Raw genomic sequence first — 20,362 nt, 5'->3', positions numbered from 1 at the left:
GCTGCCCACCTGCTCTAGGACTAACGGGGTTTTGCTTTTTCTTCCTCACACTTGAATTCCTCAGAGTTGCCTGTTTCCTTTGGGGGCATCCAGGGACGCGGGCAGGGTATGTGAGGAGCGCACTTAGGAGACGTTTGCCCGGTCATTTGCAGGCAGATGCTGGCAAGTGCTGCCTGCGCTCTGCCAGCGTGAGGTTGCATGACTTTCTCAACACAGTGCCAAGCACAAATTAACACACCCGGCCTTTTAGCAGAGCTCATTATTTCGGGCTTGGCATCATGCTCCCCAGAAGGATGCCCAAAGCTCTGTTTGGCCCAGAGCTGCCTTTACAGCAGTAGGCAGTGTCAGGAGCTACTGGAGATAGAAAAGAGGTATTTCGGGGAGCCATCCTTGCCTTGGTTTGCCTTCCCAGTATCGGTAGTTTGGGGCTATATATCCCCTATACGTCCCCAGTCTCACAGCTGGCTGTGTGCCTGCTCAGGCTGGGGTCGGGCAGAGCAAACTGCTCTTTGCAGGGTAGCAAGGAGATGCTCCTTTTGCAATACCCTTAAGCATCCATGTAAAGTCACCAAATTTACCAGCTGATGACATTCCTTTATAGGTCTAAACAGATCTGTCTTCTGACCTTGACTTCATTAAGACAGTTTCCAGAACTTAATTGTGTAGGTATTTGTTTCCTTGGAGTGTCCAGGAGGGTTAAGAGGTTGTATGGGGTGGATTGCAGTGAAGTTTAGGGTGGTGACTGGGGACGTGTTGGCAGACGTGGGAATACGTGTCCAGTTTGCTCACCAGTGGATTGTCGTTTGTAATTCCATGGAATTAAAAAAAATTAAAATAAATAAATAGTTGGACCAGAAGAACCTGTCCAGAAGTGAGATAGATGCTTTAGATCATGGAGGAGTCACCCAGACAAGCTCTGAAATCCACATGGAAAAACATTTAAAACCGTAGGTGCTGAGGGAAGAGGGAGGAGTTAAAATTACTTTGAGCTTTTTTCTTTTTTTAATCTATAACTTTGAAATCATCACTGGTCTGATGGGAGGTGAAGGCTGAATGCCTGAGGGAGAAAATCGATCCCTTCTTGACACAGAAAGGAAACAAATTGGAAAGTTATTCAACAGCAGGTGGAAACGTGTACTAAACTGGTCTTTCTTTTAGGGTGACCGAGGGTTTGATGGCTTGGCTGGTTTGCCTGGTGAGAAGGGAAATAGAGTAAGTTATCTTCCACTTGTCTTCTGGCCATGGTCTGTAATGAAACCTTGGCAGGAGGAGGTGGCTGGGAGGTGCTGGGGGGTGGGCAGCTATTGCTGGGGACGAGCCACAATTAGGAGAGGATGAGAGTGTCCTCTAAGAGCGTGTGGGATGTCACAGCATCCCTCCCAGGCACTGCATTCACATCCCGGGAAGCTGCAAGATCCTTCTGGGACTGCTTGAAATTGGAAAGGGGGAAAAAAAATCACCTTAATAAAATGCAGACTGAAAAATAAAGCAAGAAGCAAAACCTGCTTTTAGGCAGTGCAGTTGTGGATGGAAATTGCCAGAAATTATAATGGGATTCTTCTCTTTACTTTATAATTAAACAATGGGGAAAAAATGCAAGAAGCCGGTTATTTTGGCAGGCTGTTCATGCCTCCCCTCCCTAGAGAGTGCAGCCATTGCTTTATAAAGTAAGGGAGTGTTTGAACAGCGGAGATTGCATTGTGATTACAAGCTACACAGGAAAGGGAAGACGGTGCCTGAGAGAGATGCTTAATCAGCCAGAAATGGAATAGCATGCCTTGGGTAAAGCAATAACCGCATGCAGAGCCCGAGTTCCTCTCCTGAAGGAGCTACGGCGCCCGCCCGGTTCCCGGACCCCTGCCGAAGGGTCACCAGTAAATCCCATGAGCTCTAGTCCCTGGAGGACACGAGTCTGTCAGTGCTGGAGCCCACGCGGGCAGAAAAGTCAAGCCCGTTGCTTGGGTTTATCCACTTCACCCAATGTTTTCCATTGCCAGAGTGTGTCTGCCTTCTCTGAAGCTTTTTCTGCCTTTCCTGTACAGGGTGAGCCAGGCCCTCACGGACCACCGGGGGCACCCGGAGAGGATGGGGAGAGGGTAAGTCTGTCTCTGGATTCAGCAGTCCTTTGAGTTCATAACTAACCCCTGTAAACAAGAAGCAGATGTGATATCAGCTAGAGATGTGGCAAGAGCAGGCAGCCACCGGCACGTCGTCCGCTGCCGGTCGGCAGCGGCAGCACCCCATCCTTGTGTCCTGGGGATGCTGTGGGGAGCCGTGGCAAGTGGGAAACAGAGCAAGGGGATGGGAATAAAAGTGAAAAGAAGAATTTGTTTTTAAAGATCTGGTCAAAAGCCTCAGTTTTTGTTAAAAAAAATAACAGAAGAAAAATGTTCATCCTCTAGGCATGCAAGCCATCACTTTTGATTTTCTAAGATTCAGCAAACTGCAGCAAGACTTGGGGAACTGAAATTCTAGACAGATGAGGGAATCAAAGATTAAATTGTTCACTTCTTCCACACTGTGTAGTCAATAGTCGAAGGCCTCTAGCAAAACTCAAACTAAGTGATTACAGGTCTGGAAGGGCTGGTTTAAGAGGAGAGATTGAAAATGCCGAATCCATTGCTGTGAGGAGTGTGCGGTTCAACTGGAAGAGCGAGTATGGATTTCCCAGGCTCTAATCCCCTTCCATGATGTTTGCTTTCCACCTTTGGCTATTTGTTTCCCCTGTAAAGCACAGATAACAACACCTTCTTCACCACGAGGTTGAGAGGATTAATTAGTTGCAGCTGTAAAGGGCTTTGAAGTTGAAAAGACCAAACCCATGTCTTGTGGGGGAAGAACGAGTCTCTGGAGAACCTTAATCTTAAAGAGAAAAAGAAACCATTCAAAGTGTGCAGGGAGAGAAGCTCGGAGGGCATAACTGGGAAAAAGAGCATGAATTTTATCAGCAGAAGAGGAGGGTTTACAAGAACTGGCTGCTGGGATTGATTTCCTAAGAGGGAGCCTCAGGTTTTGGGTGATTTAAAAGCAACTTAAAGAAAGCACCATCTAATACTCCTGGGGGATCAGTGGGGCATCAGCAGGAGGTGGGAGTGGAGGGGTGAGCAATTACCCCTTTGCTGCCTCTGGTTTGTCTGAGGAGCACATAGGCTGATTTGGCTAAATCACGTTCCCAGGGCAGCACTGCCATGCTGGCTTCCCATTCAGTTTGGTGTTAAATCTTGTGGTTATTGACTCGCACGCCCTGAATTGTTTCTACAATATCTTGTCTATTAGAAAAATCCATCTTTATAAACATCGATGTGAATTATGAAGTATCCTTACAGCATTTCTAATCCTCGGTAAATTCTGCACACGCAGTATTAGTCTCCAGGCTTCCGAGGTCTTCCTTATGCACGGCTACCCTTTTATTATGGTGTGCCCAAAGAAGGGCAACCAAGCTGGTGAAGGGTCTAGAGCACAAGTCTTACGAGGAGCGGCTGAGGGAACTGGGGTTGTTTAGTCTGGACAAAAGGAGGCTGAGGGGAGACCTTATCGCTCTCTACAACTGCCTGAAAGGAGGTCGTAGTGAAGTGGGTACTGGTCGCTTCTATCAAATAACTGGTGATAGGACAAGAGGAAATGGCCTCAAGTTGCACCGGGGAGGTTTAGATTGGATATTAGGAAAAATTTCTTCACCAAAAGGGTTGTTGGGCATTGGAACAGGCTGCCCAGGGAAGTGGTGGAGTCACCATCCCTGGAGGTATTTAAAGGATGTGTAGATGTAGCACTTCAGGACATGGTTTAGCGGTGGACTTAGCAGTGCTAGGTTAACGGTTGGACTCAATGATCTTAAAGATCTTTTCCAACCTTAACAATTCTATGATTATTCCAGGGAAGCTGGTTTTCTGTGTGATTGTTATTTAATAAGAATGCAACACCTGGGATGTGACTGAAATATAACTGGTTTGTTCTGTCTCTTTTGCTGCTTCTCTCTGCGCCTTTGCTGCTGAGCAGGGAGACGATGGAGAAGTTGGACCCCGAGGTCTACCTGGAGAACCTGTGAGTATCTCCTCCTTTGGCTTGATGTACAGCAGCACTGCTTTGGTCAAGGTCTTGATATGATAACGGTGGTTTAGGGGTCCCATGGGGCAGCTCTGCTGCTGCTAAGCAAGACCCCTCAGGTCCTGTAGGGACTGAGCTTCTCTTGCTTGAGGATCCATGTGAATGGTTTAGAGAGTTATCTTTGCTTTAACAACTCTGTTTTGCTTTTTTTTTTTTTTCCTACTAAGATGGCTACCAAGAAAAGAGGATACTTTCTGGGGTTTTTTGTTCGGTTGATATTTTGTTGTTTGTTTTTTTTTAATGAGCAAAATTCTCATTTATTTTGATTGTTCTTTGGCTAGCATTTGAAATTTAAACCCTATAATTTTAAATGTAAAGTTTAGCTTAGATTAGTCTCATACCTTTCCTGCATGTATCCTTATTCCTGACGTGTTATTTAGGATTCAGGTAAGTAGGCTGGGGTAGAAATTATGCATGGTAAACATGTAAAATACAGTTTTCGTGAGTGCTCATAGCAAACTCCAGTGAGGAATGGTTTTGTCTGCTGTTGCACTGGCTATGGCAACAATTAGCCATGCAGTTCCCTTGCCCACATGCTTAGTTTTGTGCAGTGTGTGATCCATTTTAAATCTCAGGATGAAGCCCTGGCAGGATTGAGCTCAAGAGGACTTTTGCCCTGATTTCAGTGGGGTCAATATTCTGTTCACAGTGCACAAAACTTCATAAATCTGAAGAGTTCGTCAATGTTTGGGCCTCCACATGCTGCTAACACCCGAGCAGCTGAACCAGGGCTAGTGAAGGAGGGAGTTCCTGGTATCAATAAGGTTAAAAGGAGATGCTAGTGGTGTTGAACAAAAATCTCCTGACCAACCCAAAGAAATGCTTTCAGGGAGTATCCCACTGAAAAGAAAGAGTTGGGTTGTCAATTTGAGACTCTGCAAGCTTTTTTTCCCCAATACCAAGTATTTTTTACTTTATTGGCAATGGTAAACTCTGCTTCTGGCTGTCTGTAGATTTTTGTGTGTAGTACAGTTGTTGGCTGCTTATTTCATCCAAAATGCATTTCCTTTGTTATGAAAAGAACATTAGCTATCTATCATTTACCATCGGCTTTGCTTTCAAAATGTCTTATTTTGTTGTTCTAAGGCCCAGCGTGGTGGCCTGAGAGTAATTGATGAGAACTGTTGGACACACTTCATATGAGAAAGGGAAGGGTTGGCATTTACAGACTCACTGGAGCTACATTATAGATGAGATGTCTGATTAACTTCTGGGAAAGATTAATCAACTCGGCTATCTTCTTAGCACATGTCTAAGCAATAACTTATGGGTTATTAACTTCTTAAAAGCATTTATGTGCTCAGGTAACACAGTAACAGAAGAGGAACTTAAATGATGATAATGCATGCAGGGAAGTTTATTTCAGCAACATGAGTAAAAATAGCTGAGATGGCCAGAGTAAAGGTTTAAATGGCATTACAGGAAACTTTTTGTCATAAATCTAAATCTTTTCATCCTAAATCTGCATGTTTGTCTTTTTTTCTGCCCTTAGCCAAAAGAGGGTCTTTCCAAATTTAATGGTAACTGAAACTAGTGGTGGGACTTCAAAATTTGTTTCTCTTCATCCCACTCCATTTCCTTCCAATTCCCATCGCCAGTTGATACAAGCAGAGTTTCTGCTCTGCTGGGGCTCAGCGTGCAAGGCTTCAGCCCGTGAAGGTCTCTGGTGGCTGGGACAGACCCCTTGGTCCATGCATCCAGTTTTTGCTGCAAACTGCTTTTTTTTGCGGGATCAAAATCCCCATAGTCTCCAAGATCAGACGCTTTCTTAATGTCTCCTATTTTATCCTGTAACATTTCATTTTAATTCCTCTGTCCTCTCTGCATCATAAAAAGGGACATATAATATTTGGGCAGACAGATAAAACTGCCCATCAATCAAGAACCATTTTCCTCTGTGACAGTGAACGAGCACCATCCTTGTAAATACCCAGATTTCCCCTATGGGCCCTAATTTAAGAAAGAGCCTGTGTTTAAAAGGTGAGCTTTCAGATCTGCAGCTGGGTGCACACGAGACCCCATCCCTTTCCTTTTACTGCAAACACCCACCTGAAGGTTCAAGGTGCAGGAGGTGCTGGAGTGTGATTTGCAAAGCTTCCTATTGAATGAATACAATTCTCCTGCCATGTCTCTGCTCAGTCAGTGTGATGCTCCAATCCTACCAATTTCCCTGAAGATGATGCAAGTTTAAATCTGGTGAGAAAGCTAGAAATGGAAAGAAAACGTTGTGATACCAGGAGTCCTGACTGGTGAAGGTTTAAGAACCAAATGCCTTTGAAAATGTACATTTATGCTGCAGGCTGAAAACCTTTTCCAGCCTTGCTGAGTTGTATAGATTGTCAATGATAAAAATTAAATCTGGAGAGATTTTGAAATGCTAACCCTAATGATCCATTAGTGGTATCAGGTCATTCTTCATAATAATCCCTGGCTAGAATGACTTGGCTGCAAAGTGTTTTGCATCATCGTGTGCATTACAGGGTAATCCAGGAATATGATTAAATTTAAAAAAGTTGGTTTAAGTGGGCCTTCTTCCAATCTGAAGAATAAATGTCTGTGCCTATACTATTAATCTTTATAATTCAAGGATATGTGCATACAGGATTTCTCTTACCAGTTTGTAAACCAAGAAAGCTGCTTGTTACTGCAAAACCAGCAAATTCATTGCCGTGCCAGCCCCGACGCTTCCCCGGGCAGTGCGATGCTCAGCCATGCACAAGCTCACCCCGATCCATGCTCGTGGCAGCATGGGGGGGCACTGGAAATGCTAACCCCGTTTGTTTCCCCCAACAGGGACCCCGAGGACTGCTGGGACCAAAGGGGCCGCCGGGACCCCCGGGGCCACCGGTGAGTTCCCGGGGCTGCCGCCCTCCTCAGGCAGGCAGCTGAGCTTTCTGGGCAAAATACCCTGTCCCCGTTAGTCATTCAAGCAGATAATACAGCTGCATAATTTTATACATCTGTGCAATGAAAAGAAGTGGTATTCAAAAAAAAGTTATGGCTCAAAGTCCATTTTCTCCCCCATTTTCAGTGGCGTCACGTCCATTTACGGCAACTCAAGATTTGGCCTACCTGAGTAAATATTAATGCCTCGCTCAGGCTGAAAGGGAAGAATGAGAGTTATTAACACAGTGGCTTTGCTATTAACTTTTGCCTGAGGGCTGGTGAGACTTTAAAGCGGTTTGTTCATATTTTGGGCGAAAGCCGAGGAAAGAACATGCCGTTTTTTATTCAGGAGACAGTCACCTTATCTGTCATGCGCTGCTGGAAGTGCTGATGCAGGGGCTCTCTCTGTAAATCACTGCAGCTCACTGAGGTCCTAGAACTTAAAAACCGAAACCCGGGCTGCTGCTAGAGCTAAAGGTGTCAGCATTTCATGGTGAGCGTTGCGAAGCCCTTAACCCCTCCTGGGATGCAAAGACATCTTCACTTTGAGCTCCTAGTCCTGCTGAAATTTAACAAGGGTTCAGGATCGGCTCCAAAACTGTCTCACTGCTACGAGCATGCCGTTACACCCAGGTACCTTGCCCTGGTCCAGAGCAAAACGGTGACAGGGGAACCCCCAGTGGGACATCTCCAGCGAACCATGTACCACGTTACCCCCTTAATGAAGATGCTCAGGGAGCGTTTGACCCCAGTTGGCTTTTGTTTTGGCACAAGGCAGCGCAGCCCATTGCCTTCACCCGCTGCCTTTGTTGAACGATGCATTTGCATCCCGAGCGAGGTCTTTTGTCCAGTTTTTCCTTTTCATTTGTTACTCCGCTCTTGCTCGCTGTTGGAGGCAATCCGGCTGCGGTACTTAGCCAGGATTTGCTTGACCTGGCACTGATTCTGCCTCACAGGCAGGTTAAACCAGTGGGGAAAACACTGAAATGACTTTTTAAAGTGTAAACTGGATTTGTGGAATTGGCTGCTTTACCAAACACCTTTAGAAAATTGTTCCCTTTCCACGTGATCCAAAGGGCCTCCTGATGTTTTGTTATTTTTATGGCAATTTCTCTGCTTTTGTGGTGCAAAATAATGAGATATCTTCTTAGTGCTGTTTTTTAAATCCTTTTTCAGGGTGTGGCTGGTATGGATGGACAAACAGGTCCCAAGGGGAATGTGGTATGTTTTCACTGCAAATTTTACAGACAGTTCAGATATTATATAGAGCGAAATGTAAAATGTACTCTATTAAATTAGATTTGCTAATTGCTTTTTAGCCTGGTCTAGATTCCTATCAGAGCCTATGAAAACCATAGAGAGTATCTTCCTACAGCAAATGGATGTTAATTTATTATAATTTCTGATGGAATTACACATTATTTCCCCATGAAAGATCAAACATTTTCATCGAGATGTGTATTGTTCTAATGAATATCAAAATATAGTAATTTAACTGAGAGAAAAAAAAGTCTTTATGTGCCTCATACTTTGTACTAATCGGATGAAACGGACTCCCTGCAGAAGAGCCAATGCAAAGCCAGGTAGCGTTAAAGCCCCGCTCAGCTCATTTGGGCTGCGTGTCCATGCGGAGAAGTGGTCGTGCCCTGAAATAACTTCACCCCTCCCTATCCCACTGCAGAGAGAAGCTGTTTCCCTTTCCCAGGAGCTCTCCGTTACCGGCAGCGGGTTAGAGAGGGTGTCGAGATGCTGCAGGAGGGAGCGGGGCAGGAGCTGCGGTGCCCGAGGAAGCACCGGCTCCGCTCTCGCCTTTCCTACCTTTAGCTCTGCCCTTGTCTCCTCGCAGGGTCCTCAAGGTGAGCCGGGTCCCCCAGGACAGCAGGGTAACCCAGGTGCTCAGGTAAGAGGAAAACTCCTTTTCCATGGGTGGAAATAGGAATGATAATTCTGAACAAGCTTTGCTACCCCGCCAGAGACGGGACCAGCAATAAGGGGAATTTGCTGGGAATTGGCTTGACGATACATCGCTGGCCCAAAATCTTCCTGAAAATGCTCCCAGTTTCAGATCCCTCTGGTTCTCACCTGGCTTTTGCTGCCACGATGCAAAGCCAAACCCAGGTCCAAGCAGTCTCCTCGGCCGAGTCACATCTTGTGGCTCATGTCTGATTTTTAGCATCCCACGGTCCAGTTGCTCTGGAGCCAGATGGGTAATACAGATGTCCAAGCCTTGCTGTCAGCCTTCTCCACGGCTCTCAGCAAGTCTTGCTCCTCAGAGCATCTATGTTTCCATCCTGGGGATGAGCCTGGCTGCACATGGCAGAGCAGTGCAGCTCTCCAGAGGAAGCATGCCGTGCAAAAATGAAATTTTATCGTCCCTCGCAAGACATTTTGAGAATGAATGGAGCTGGGGAAATCCCCAGCCGTCGCAGGCACTAGAATGATGCTCAGCTGAGGCACTGCCAAAATGCTTTTGGAAGGAATAACTTGTTCCTTAATGACCCTAGTTGTTTTCTTTTCACAGGGTCTTCCAGGTCCACAAGGCGCGATCGGTCCCCCAGGAGAGAAAGTACGTTTAAATACTGCAGCTCTGACTTAAGACAACTGTTGCCATTAATATGCATTTGCTACTTCATCTGCTCCTTTGCCCCATATGCAACATCTGTTTGCAGCCGTGTCTATGAAAGTCTAATGCCTCTCATTCCAGACAGAAGAGAGACAAGAAAGCATGGTTTACCTCTAATTCATAATATTTGCATTCATTTCCCCTCTTAAGAGAAACATTTTGAAGGCAGCCTATGGTAAAACATTAGGAGAGGACTGAAAATTGTCTTTTTCTGTGGGCTAGATGCCTGGAAGTCTGAGTAGGATGGTAATGGGAAGAGCCCATGGATTTGGCTCGTTCGACCAAGATCCCCTCCCTCTGCCTCCTCCCCACCTGCTCCAGCTCTCTCTGACTTTCCACTGCTGTCGATGTGGGGTAGGTGCTGGCCTTCGTTCCCCCCAGGCAGCCCAGTTTGTTTAAACCATCACGATTTAAAGAAAGGGAGCAGTTTTTGCCTACAGAGCAGTAATTCTCCGGGTGTTCGCTCAGCTCCCGTTGAGTAGGGACACAGCATGCATCCCGGCGCGTGCACCGGGAGAATCCTCTGCTTGTGTTGGCAGCGAGGGGTTATCCAATTATCGATAATTATCCTCCAAAGGAGCACATTAGCAGTTCTGCCAGATAAAGGGCTCTCGGGTTTCAGTGCTGAGTCACGCGCTCCCAATAGCAGTGGCACTCCTTGGTGGTGTGAGAAATCAGGGGGTTGCTTAATTAAAAAGGTAATCATTGAATGGTGTTAAAGCAGCAAGCACAGTCGACTGAGGCAGCTCTGCTCTTCCTTTGCCAGTTAATCGCCTTGCCATTTGTCACCAAAGAATGGGCATTTCTTGGACCAGTGAGCCCCACAGTTTGATAACCTCCCACTTGTGGAGGAGGAGGAGATGTCCTCCTGCAGCATCGTGCCCTTTTGGCAGGACAGCAGCTTGATGCCTCGTGCCCCGGCATCTCCTGTTGAGCTCTCGTTGCTGTATCGTGTCTGTACGTGTGAGGTGCCAGCACTAACATTGCAGCATCCCAGGATGCTGGAGCAACTCTGCCCACAGAAATAAGCAGACTCCCTACAAGTTACAGCAGCTTTTCCAGCAGACTCACCTCTCTGCAGCCTTTGACAGATAGGAAAAGCAAGAAATGTGTCTGAAAAGCCCTGTCCTCCAACGCTCTGGAGACTCTGACCATTGCAGCTGTTGATTTTCTGTTTGTTTTTAGGGGCCGCTGGGCAAACCCGGTCTTCCTGGCATGCCTGGTGCAGATGGTCCTCCGGTAAGTCGTCCCCTCCCGGGTCTCTGCTTGGCATCAGGGCTGTGGGGCCTGATCCTGCACCCATCCCCCCTGGGGTGCACCATGGGCTTGTGGAACACGTGAACCTGCAAGGTCAGGCTCACCCTGCCCGCGTTTCAGCTGGGTTGAAGGGTTTGAGTTTGAGAAGCCCCGTCCCTGCTCCAAGCTTTGCTCGGCCTCGCTGCGCAGCACCAGGTACTTCTCACCATCTCTTCGGGCTTCTCTTTGCCCTCCTCCTGTTTCTCTTCTCTGTTTTACGTAGGTTGGCAGCTCACCGATGTAGGGACGGTCTCCTGCGGGTGCGTTTACGCGTACTGCAGCACTAGCGCAGGGTGGTCCTCGTCTCGCTCAGGGCTGCTGGGCACTGCTGCAGAACGGTGATAAGGACAGGTTGAAATTGCATGTCAACGTTGGATTCCTGCAGCTTCCTCCTAATGCTACTTTAAACATAATTTGCTTCTTCCTCTGGAAATTGGTCTTAAAAAAAATCTTTGGCCTTTAAACGTGATCTCATTTTTACACACCTCAGAGGCACCTGGTTTTAAGAATGATAAATGTAAAATAGTTACATTCCACTAATGCAAATGCAGAGCATGGCAAAAAAAATTACATTTCCCACCCTGGGATTATCATTCCTATGGAGGGCATTTTGAACATTCGTACAATTGTTAGCTGAGTCAACAGAGCAGCTAAAGCAAAGCCCAGAACATCTCTAAAGCTGTAGCTTTTGATGTGAAATTCCTGCAGCAGCCTCCAGGGAAGTTCAGCTGGAGAAGATGCCAGGTCTATTTTTAGGCAGACTGAAAGCTGCATAAGACCTGCAAGCTGAGCATGTGTGGGTGGGCATGGGCACGGGCACAGGCCCTTTGCCACAGGTAGCCCTGTAGGTTGCAGACCCTTTGTAGGTTTGTAAGGACGTGGGTTGCTCTTCCTAAGGAGAAAAACCCGCCCATGTTCTCTTTTTAGAAATTGGTCTTGGAAGATATCTGAAAATCCCTGAGGGCCTGAAGCATCTCACCGCGAAAGCCAACCAAGTTGCTCATCAATTTTTGATCTTAATAGCAGTAATGGAGATGGGCATTTTGAAAATGGTGATGATTTAGTGCAGAGTGGACAAAGGCTTTTGAAATCTTGCTGCAATCCCATTTTGCCTCCCCTGGGGTGCAGAGAGATATCAGGAGCTGAAGGCAAGCACAGTTATATGACCCGCTTTGCGCACTGATGCTTTTGGTGATGTTTAAACTCACAGGATAAATTCAGATTGCATTTTCTCCTACCTTTCATTAATGTAAAAATGACAGCTGTCATTTTGTTTCTTTATTAAACCAGCTTGTTTTATGAAGTCCAGCTTGTCTGACATTCACGTTCTGAAGACTGATGATGGAAAATACTCTTACAATTTTCCTTGTTATATTGGTAGCAAGTCATTTGTGTATTTAGAGGAGAGTTCATAAGTAAAGAAACCATTGAGTGCACAAGGTCTCAGTGGCTTTAGAGCAGCTGGATGTGCTTTCATCATCTTTATAAAATGGAAGGTCCCTGGGTGGCAGTGAGTGCCCTTGCAGGGGCTTATTGCTTTTGTACAGACATTGCCAACCCAAGAGTCATCTTCCATCCTGGTTCCATTTTGGTTCCGACAGTAGGGAAATCAACACTAAAAACTACTTTCATGGATTTCCCCCATTTCTCACTAATCCTCCAAGCTGTATCTGAGGTAATTCACACTTCTGTTTTCTACTGACTGCAACCCCGGCAAAAGGCTTCTCAAGCCTACGAATGAGAATGTGTTGGAAACTCTTGGATGTTGAGTTATTCAGCATCAAATCTCAAGAGGAATGCTGGCCAACGTCCAGCCAGCCGGCGTCTAACGGGGATGCAGGTTAGCTGAGCATTTGTCATGAGAACTTGTAATGGACTCTAGGAATTAGGAAATTAATGAGGGGCCTGACCAGTCTGGGCATCTTGTGACCTTCACAAGTTTGCTAACACATGGAGTTAATTTTATCTGTTTTCCTGTCTGCAAAATTTATATGCTGCTTGCTGCTGAACTCAGTGAGGTATTCTAATATGTGAGAAATATTGTAAAATGGTTTGTGCTTCTCTGCTGAAAGGTGGTGAAGAGTAAAAGTGTAAAATAGCCAGGCAGAATACCACCAAAGACCCAAATGCAGCTCTCTTCCTTTTGGGGAAGGCTTACTCTTGCAATTTGGCTTCTGGGGGGCTACTTGTATCAGTAAGAGCTTCCTGGAGAGCAACTGTTCTCTTAGAAATAAATTGCGGCTGCCTGAACGAGCTTGTTGGTTTATGAAGCATTAGATGTGCACTAAACCCGTTTCCCTCGTCTCTTTGTCTCTTTTTATTAATAGGGTCATCCCGGCAAGGAAGGTCCTCCTGGAGAGAAGGGGAGCCAGGTAGGTGTCAACAAAATCCTTGTCACTGCTAAGGGGAAGATGATGGTAGCTGGATGGAGACATATCTCCATGGGGCTCTCCAGGCATGGCCGGCCAGCCAGGGGATGTGGGTCAGTGGGGGTGGCAAGAAGCAAACCCTGTTGAAATTTGAAAGCCGAGCCCAGCTTTCATCTGCTTGGGAGGCTCTTCTGGTGCTTGGGTTCATCTTTTCTCTGCTCCTCTCGGCTTTTCTGGCAAGCAGCGCTCCATAACCCAGTGCACATGAAAACTGAAACCGTGAAGGGAAGCTTTCTTTTAATCAGACACAAATAAGTATCTTTCATGGCACAGGGAATGCAGAAAATAACTCTTTTTGTATTCCTGGTCTTCCTTTTTCTTCCCCTTCCCCACAAAGTCCCTCTTCAACAGTATATTTGAGAATATTGCTGGAGGCTAGAGTCCTTGAATTATACAGTCATCTGTCTGTCCGGGAGATTTACCATCTGCATTCCTGCTGTGTCCTGTTCATTTGAAAAACATTACGTTTGTGAAAAGTCTTTGATTAGAGCGCGGTCCAGTTTGATGGACATCCGCTCGCGCCTCGCTGGGGTGCTGCACGGAGCACAACCCACAGCCACAGCCGTTTGGCTGGCTGGCGTCACACGAGGCTGAAAATTCAAACGTTAGCCTCTGCAGAGTATGAGAAGCCAATAAAGCGGTTGTGCCGGTGCTCCCCGTGCTGGGAGATGTTTAGCAAATGGCAGGGAGGTGATCTTGGAGGTGCTGCGGGTCTCTTCCAGTCGATATTCACGTGAGGTCTGGGATGCCGGTGGACCTGTCAGCTCTGTCAGGCTGGAAAAAATCGTCCATCTCAAGCTGGGAGAGGTGGAAGGGTACTTGTTTAGTTAAGGAATTGAACGAAATAAAAGCCAACTGGGTTCAATAAAGAATGTGATTTGTTTGCAGGTATAAGACAGTGTGGGAGCGAGGGTGGGAAGGAGAGCTTTTGCAGGGAGCGTATCGGGCACCGTGTCCAGCACAGCTTGTGGCGTCCCTAGGGATTTGAAGCTTTCAGTGCCAGAAAGGAGCGTTGTGACCATCTCCTCTCCCACACAGCTGAGGCTAAAGGACATCACCGTGAGGCTTGTGCCTCAAGCAATAACTCCTCTCTGTGATCATCATCATCACAAGCTCTGCTGCATTACTGCAAAACCAGGATGGTTTGGGAGGGGGGAGACAGCAGAACACGTTCTTCCTCTCTCAGAGAACTTGTTCTTTTCTTTAATCCAAAGCACAAATCGCCAATCTTATGTATAAATCCCCTTTCTAACAAGTTGTTGCTGTCTTGTCTCGTCTCTTCCTTCTTCCCTGTTGTACGGACCTTTGCCGTTGGCTCAGCCCAGTGCACCGGCTCAAGGTGATGTTCCTGTGGCTCTCTGTGCTATTTTGAGCTATTTTCAGACGGCCACTGCCATTTCCACCTGGTCTGAAGCAGCCAGATGACTGGGATATTTGTTTTCCGCACATTCTCCTTATTGCCGCACCTTTGTGTTGGTTTCTGATATGTTTTTCTTGTTTGCATTTTTTCCACCCCAGGGTCCACCAGGTCCTCAGGGCCCCATCGGTTATCCAGGACCACGTGGAGTCAAGGTAGGAAGGATGCAGAAACAGTGTCCATGGCGTCTCTTGTTCAACTCGAGTTCTCCGGCTTGTGCTAGAGATGGATGCTGACCAGGGCACTTAGGGCCACCTCAGTGACCAGCTGTATCTACCGCTCAAGCCGAGCCTTGGTCCAGCGTCTTCTCTCGAGCCATGAGGATTACAAGTCCCCTGCTCTCCAATAACCCCTCCCAGTATTGTTCAGCACTTTGGAGAGATTTCCCTTTTAATTCTTCGTGAGCATGGCTCAGTCCCATTCCAATCGTTTCCAGTTTACAACCAAAGTAAATCTCAGCCAGAATGTGAAGACTTTAACAAGGCTTGTTAATAAAACAAAATAGCCTATTACTAAAACAAAGCAAGCTTTTCATGCTCCTGATCCAAAATCTTGTTAGACGAAGCTTGTGCGTCTCAGCAATGTGCTTTTTCACTAGACTGAATTCCAGCTCTTTCCTTGCTCCTGCTGCCTGCAGTGCTTGCATGCTGATAAGAAGGCAGTGGGTATTTTTTTCCCTGTTCAGCTGTGGCTATTGTGCCCATGAAGATGTATGAGTTCAGGTGCAGATGCATCCTGCATCCCAAAGGTCCAATGAATCTGCAGGGTTCTGTGCTAGCAGATACAAACACAGCTTGGGGACTGACTATAGGTGAAGTTAAACCCTCTTAAACCCCCTTGTATATTTTTTCAATAGCAGAAACCCATTTGCTGTTCTGCCTTCAAAATTTAAGCGGGATGTATTTAGTCAAAGCAAGCTTTCATCTTGTTTCTTGCAAGGTTGCAGATTGAGACGTAGTGGTCCGTTAGGGAATGGTTTGCTGTTGTTTTACCACGAAAGTGGAACTGTTCCACATTAGACTGATCTAGAGAACGTGTGTCATGCACCAAACAAGTAGTGTGTACAGACGAGGTTTTGCTTCCTACAAGCAGCGCTCTATTAACCGCACAAGCCTCCAGTTCGGTAAAAAATGCATCTCATTGGGCCTGCAGCTATAAATAACTTTTAGATCTTGCCTTGCTTACCAGAACCCTGTCCTGATGTACTTTTAATTATACTTTTTTTGACATGCTAAAGGGAAGAAAAAGTTTTAAATACGCCAAGCAAAATATTATTCCTCAGAAAAACACCAAACTGCTTCTAGTTTTTTATTTGCAAAAGTTGCATTGCACAGTGCAGCTGGTGTAGGTACCTGAGGGTGATGTTTTATCCCAAGAGGCAGGATAGATGGGAAGCATGGGGGTCCAACATATTTGGGCTGATGGCATAGCAGGGGGCAGATCCTGACCACACTCAGCACCCCCGGGCTGAACACCATGGACTGATTGCCTTGGTGAAGGTTTAGAGAGCTTCTGCACCAAGTCACAAATGCCCACACCAGTTGTGTTACTTTTTTTTTTCCCCCACCTTTTGGTGCCTAAATGTACTTTAAAAAAGATAGTGCATGCACAGAGGTGAGCACCATAGTAAAAAAGAGCCAAGTTTAACCTTTGGGGGTGTCAGACATGGTGCTGCTACCCACTGCAGAACAGCATGGAAATCTCTGGCTGTGTGCTCAGAGATTTTAAAATGGATTCACTTCCCAAGTGTCCGTGCACAGCTCGAGCACCGTTTTTTCTGTGAATACTCAAGTGAACTCAGTGTGCTGGCAAGGCATTTGTGGAAATGTTTTATTTGGAAAATATATTTTTCGTAGTGAGTTTTATGCCTGGAAACCTAAGTCCTGCGCAGGGAATGGGCAGAGACCACCAACCCCACCTGCTGAATCAAGTCAGTAGGCGTTTGTGACTATAAGGTATACCCTGGTGACCCAAAAGCCAGACGTCAGTGACTGATATTTGATTAGAAATATGTTTAGGAACACCATAGTTTGCAGAGATACCGTTGTCAACATCAGAGCAAGCAAAAATCACCATGATTAATGATTCTTCACTCTTAAGCTTACCTGTGCCCTTGTAACATCTTGTTTTATCTCTTGCAAGGGAGCAGATGGTGTTCGTGGATTGAAAGGCACCAAAGGTGAAAAGGTGAGTTAACACCGTATGTTTGGATTGATTTTCTACAGCCTCTGAGCATTTTTGCAGACCCATCCCACAGGACATGGCCTGTGACATTTTGTCCTGCACAAGGGGTTTCTCTTAGACGAGCAGGGGGCTGAGCACCCAAAGGACTGGTAACCTCTTTATTTTTGGAGCGGGTGCAGGCTGGGTACCTGCCATGCTGTTCTGCCACATCTTGGCTCAGACTTGGGAGTAATCGAGCCTCCGTGATGCGTTCAGGTTTCGAGGTGTTTGCTGGGGCCAGCCGTTACTGATAGCTCAGGGTCTAGCGTCAGGATGATGTTCTCCTGACAAAATCTGCAGCTTGAGTGATTCAATGGAGCTGAAGGGTTTGTGGCGTGTTGCGGCTGGGTAACAGTGCATGGGATATGCTGCCCAGCCTGCTCATCAGAGCAGCTTGTGAAATCCAAGTCAATAAGAAAGTGAACGGAGTCTATCTCTGCATGTCTCAAAGATGCAATTGGTTTCTCCCAGATGAAGAGCAGGAGGTGGAGAAAAATCTTGCCTGGTCCCGTAAACAGCTCCATGTTCCATCGTTCCTGCCCACAGCAATTCAGCAGCAAAGCTGGCAGTTTTAGCTAGGGAATCCTGGCAGGGACCTTCCAAACTTTAAAAGTTTTTTCTGGGAACTGTTTCTTCATTGCCTAGGAGAGATTTGCTGTAGGATGAAATATATTATTGATTTGAGCTCTACAATTAAACCTTTTTGCTGAAAGAAATACTGCTACTGTCCTAGAGGTTGCCTGAAAGCATGGTGTAAAACATCCTCCATGAAAATAAAACCAGTTGTACTTCAGAAGTAATTGGTTCCCAGTACTGGCAAGGTGTGGTTATTCACATGGGGCCAGATTTGTGATCTTGACGTGCGGCCTAACCTAACTTTGTCCTCCCTGGGTAGGGGCCATACAATGAGGCTAGAGAAACCTTTTTTTCTTTTTTTCCATCTCTACACCTTGTCTGGTTTTTCCCCTCTCTGTTATATAGGGTGAAGATGGCTTCCCTGGCTTCAAAGGTGATATGGGCATCAAAGGAGACCGGGTAAGGGTCTATGACCGACGTGATCTTGTGGTGCTTTGCCTTTTGAGCCTGTGTGTTATCGTGCAAACGCGGCTCGGGGAGAGCCCCAAGGTGGGCTCCTGCCGGAGTCCTGGTGGCACGTCCGATCTCGAGGCAGGAACACAGGAATTTCACGTTCATCTCAAGCACAGCAGTTGTAAATCCCTAAATTTGCTAATCCCACCTTGAGGGTAAAATAACTGATAATAGAATTGCTGCTTTGACAGCTAGGAATACTGCATGATCCAGCTGTATCATAAATTTATTTCCAGTATCTCTTTTCCCCCGTAATATTACATCTAGGGTCTGGTGGGCATCTTTATTTGCTGAGCCTAAATGTGCTTCCATACCATCAATGTGAAGCGTAAAGTTACCGGGAACGCACTTTAATAGAAACTGGAGAATGCTGTGAAAACTGCCAGGGGTGGAGTGTTATATTAGGCTCATATCTTTAGCAGCAGGGCACAGCAGAACACACAGACCATGAGAAACCCCAAATCCTGCTGGGATGTGGGCAGCAGCTGCAGTCCGTGGCTTTGCAGCGTGTCTGTCCATCCTTGGGGACAGGGGGCTGGCCTCGTCCCCTCCCCGAGTGATGCGTCGCCTGGGGCTTGGTGACCCTCAGAGCTCTGAAGCCCTCCCAGGGGTCAGGAGAGCTCGGCTGTCAGTCATCCTCGTGTTTAAAGGAAAAATGAATGCCTCGCGTGAAGGCTCGTAAAAGTTGAAATCAAATCCTCCGTTTCTCCTGGCGTTGGACTGCGTAATTGAACAGTTAAAATAATTGGAAACTTCCCAAACCCCGTTTCTCGCCAAGGAGGAAGGACTGAAGGTGGCATCCCAGGGCAGGTGACTCCCGTCCTTGCCAAATGCAGGTAGACATAAGCTTCTTCAAACAAAGCTCGCGACTCCGGTTCCCACCGTCAACTTCTTTGTGCTTTATGATGAGCAATGAAAGGACAAGGGGTGGCTGAGAGCCTGGCGGATAAATCTGCGTCCACCCAGCTCCTGGTGAGCGAGAAGAAGGCTGCCTGTGTTCGCAGCATGGAAGCATCTCCTCTTACCCCAAGTGACAAATGACAACTGTTGTTTTGTGTGCTAAAGCCCGCAGTGTCACAACAATTCATGTTAATAGCTCGGTCCTCTCCGCTCTCAGATTTCCTAATGATTTTCAGCACAAAAGCTCCAGCCCAGTCTGTCTTCTCCAGTTGCCCTGTTCAACCCTCAATTAAACACTTCCCAGGGCTTGCGTGCACATCAAACTGCAATTTGGGAACCGGGAGGTGGGTAAAAGGGTGTGTTGCAATCAGAGCTAATGAAGGCTGTTTCAGTGGTGAGGCGCTGCGTGTAGATGGGATAATTGGGCCACAGGAAAAAAACGGCTGTTGTGGGAGATAATGGCCAGGCTGTGTGAACGAAAGCTCGGTGCGCTAATAATGCGCCGCAATTTACAGTCTCGTTGGAGCCTCTTGGTGAAGACCAGCTTTCTCCAAGAGTTGTATTAGCAGCTCCGTGGAGTATCTGATTGCAGCCGTGAGGGTATTGCTTGTCAGCAAACACGGGGTCTGGGACCTACCTGCCTTGTCAGCGCTTGTCTTGTGATTAACAGGGGGAAATTGGACCTCCTGGCCCCCGGGGTGAGGATGGTCCAGAAGGTCCCAAAGGTCGCTCTGGCCCCAATGGAGACCCTGGTCCTCTTGGTCCTGCTGGAGAGAAGGTGAGTCGCAAGGATGGTATTGCCCAGGGATGTTTTACAGTAAAACCCGCTTTTCTTTGGGTGTCTCGGGTGGGTGGCTGGGGCAATGCCCAGCGTGGGGGGCAGTTTTAGGGCGGAGGGATGAAGAGGAGCTGCGGGAGCTTTGTGTGAAGGCTGGCCTGATGAGTTGGTCAACACAAAGACTAGAGGAGACCCAAGGGAGATGGTTTTACTGCAGCAGTGTGACTTGAGCGTATCGAGACATTGGTCTGTTTGGGGTTATCTGCTTGGGTACAATGTCTTTAAAAAAAAGACCAGAGGGGAAAAAATGGAGAAATTGAAAGTATCATGGACTCCAGTCTAATTTCTAGGTGTATCAGCCAAAAAAAAAAAAAAAAAAAGCAAAAAATAACCATTCCCCACTATGTCCCTGACACATCACAGTGCTCACTCCTCATCAAATCCGCTGGGCTTCCCCCAGGGAGGGCACAGGATGATCGCGGTGCCCCGACAGCTTTATTCCACCCATGTCATGTCTGCTTTGCTCTTGACTTCTCTACGCTTGGCATCTCCCCTTTCTGCTGCTGCAAATCTGAAGCTGCTGGCAAGCAGCTTGCCCGCACTAACGCTCTTTTATT

The 20,362-nt window shown here is 46.9% G+C and overlaps 1 protein-coding gene across 1 annotated transcript in view; it reads left to right on the top strand.

Moving 5' to 3' along the window:
• Positions 1-20,362, top strand: part of COL5A1 (collagen, type V, alpha 1) — a 156,309-nt gene that overhangs the window by 98,336 nt on the left and 37,611 nt on the right. The window contains exons 18-30 of the mRNA XM_010570808.1: positions 1,159-1,212; positions 2,043-2,096; positions 3,997-4,041; positions 6,898-6,951; positions 8,167-8,211; positions 8,837-8,890; positions 9,512-9,556; positions 10,799-10,852; positions 13,237-13,281; positions 14,857-14,910; positions 16,898-16,942; positions 17,960-18,013; positions 19,638-19,745. Coding sequence (XP_010569110.1) covers positions 1,159-1,212; positions 2,043-2,096; positions 3,997-4,041; positions 6,898-6,951; positions 8,167-8,211; positions 8,837-8,890; positions 9,512-9,556; positions 10,799-10,852; positions 13,237-13,281; positions 14,857-14,910; positions 16,898-16,942; positions 17,960-18,013; positions 19,638-19,745 — 711 coding nt within the window. The remainder of the gene's footprint in view (positions 1-1,158; positions 1,213-2,042; positions 2,097-3,996; positions 4,042-6,897; positions 6,952-8,166; positions 8,212-8,836; positions 8,891-9,511; positions 9,557-10,798; positions 10,853-13,236; positions 13,282-14,856; positions 14,911-16,897; positions 16,943-17,959; positions 18,014-19,637; positions 19,746-20,362) is intronic.

Source organism: Haliaeetus leucocephalus, unplaced genomic scaffold, assembly GCF_000737465.1.
Source record: "Haliaeetus leucocephalus isolate CR32 unplaced genomic scaffold, Haliaeetus_leucocephalus-4.0 Scaffold306, whole genome shotgun sequence".
NCBI lineage: Eukaryota > Metazoa > Chordata > Aves > Accipitriformes > Accipitridae > Haliaeetus > Haliaeetus leucocephalus.
Note: the sequence above shows the minus strand (reverse complement) of the source record. Positions and strands in the feature narration are given on the sequence as shown.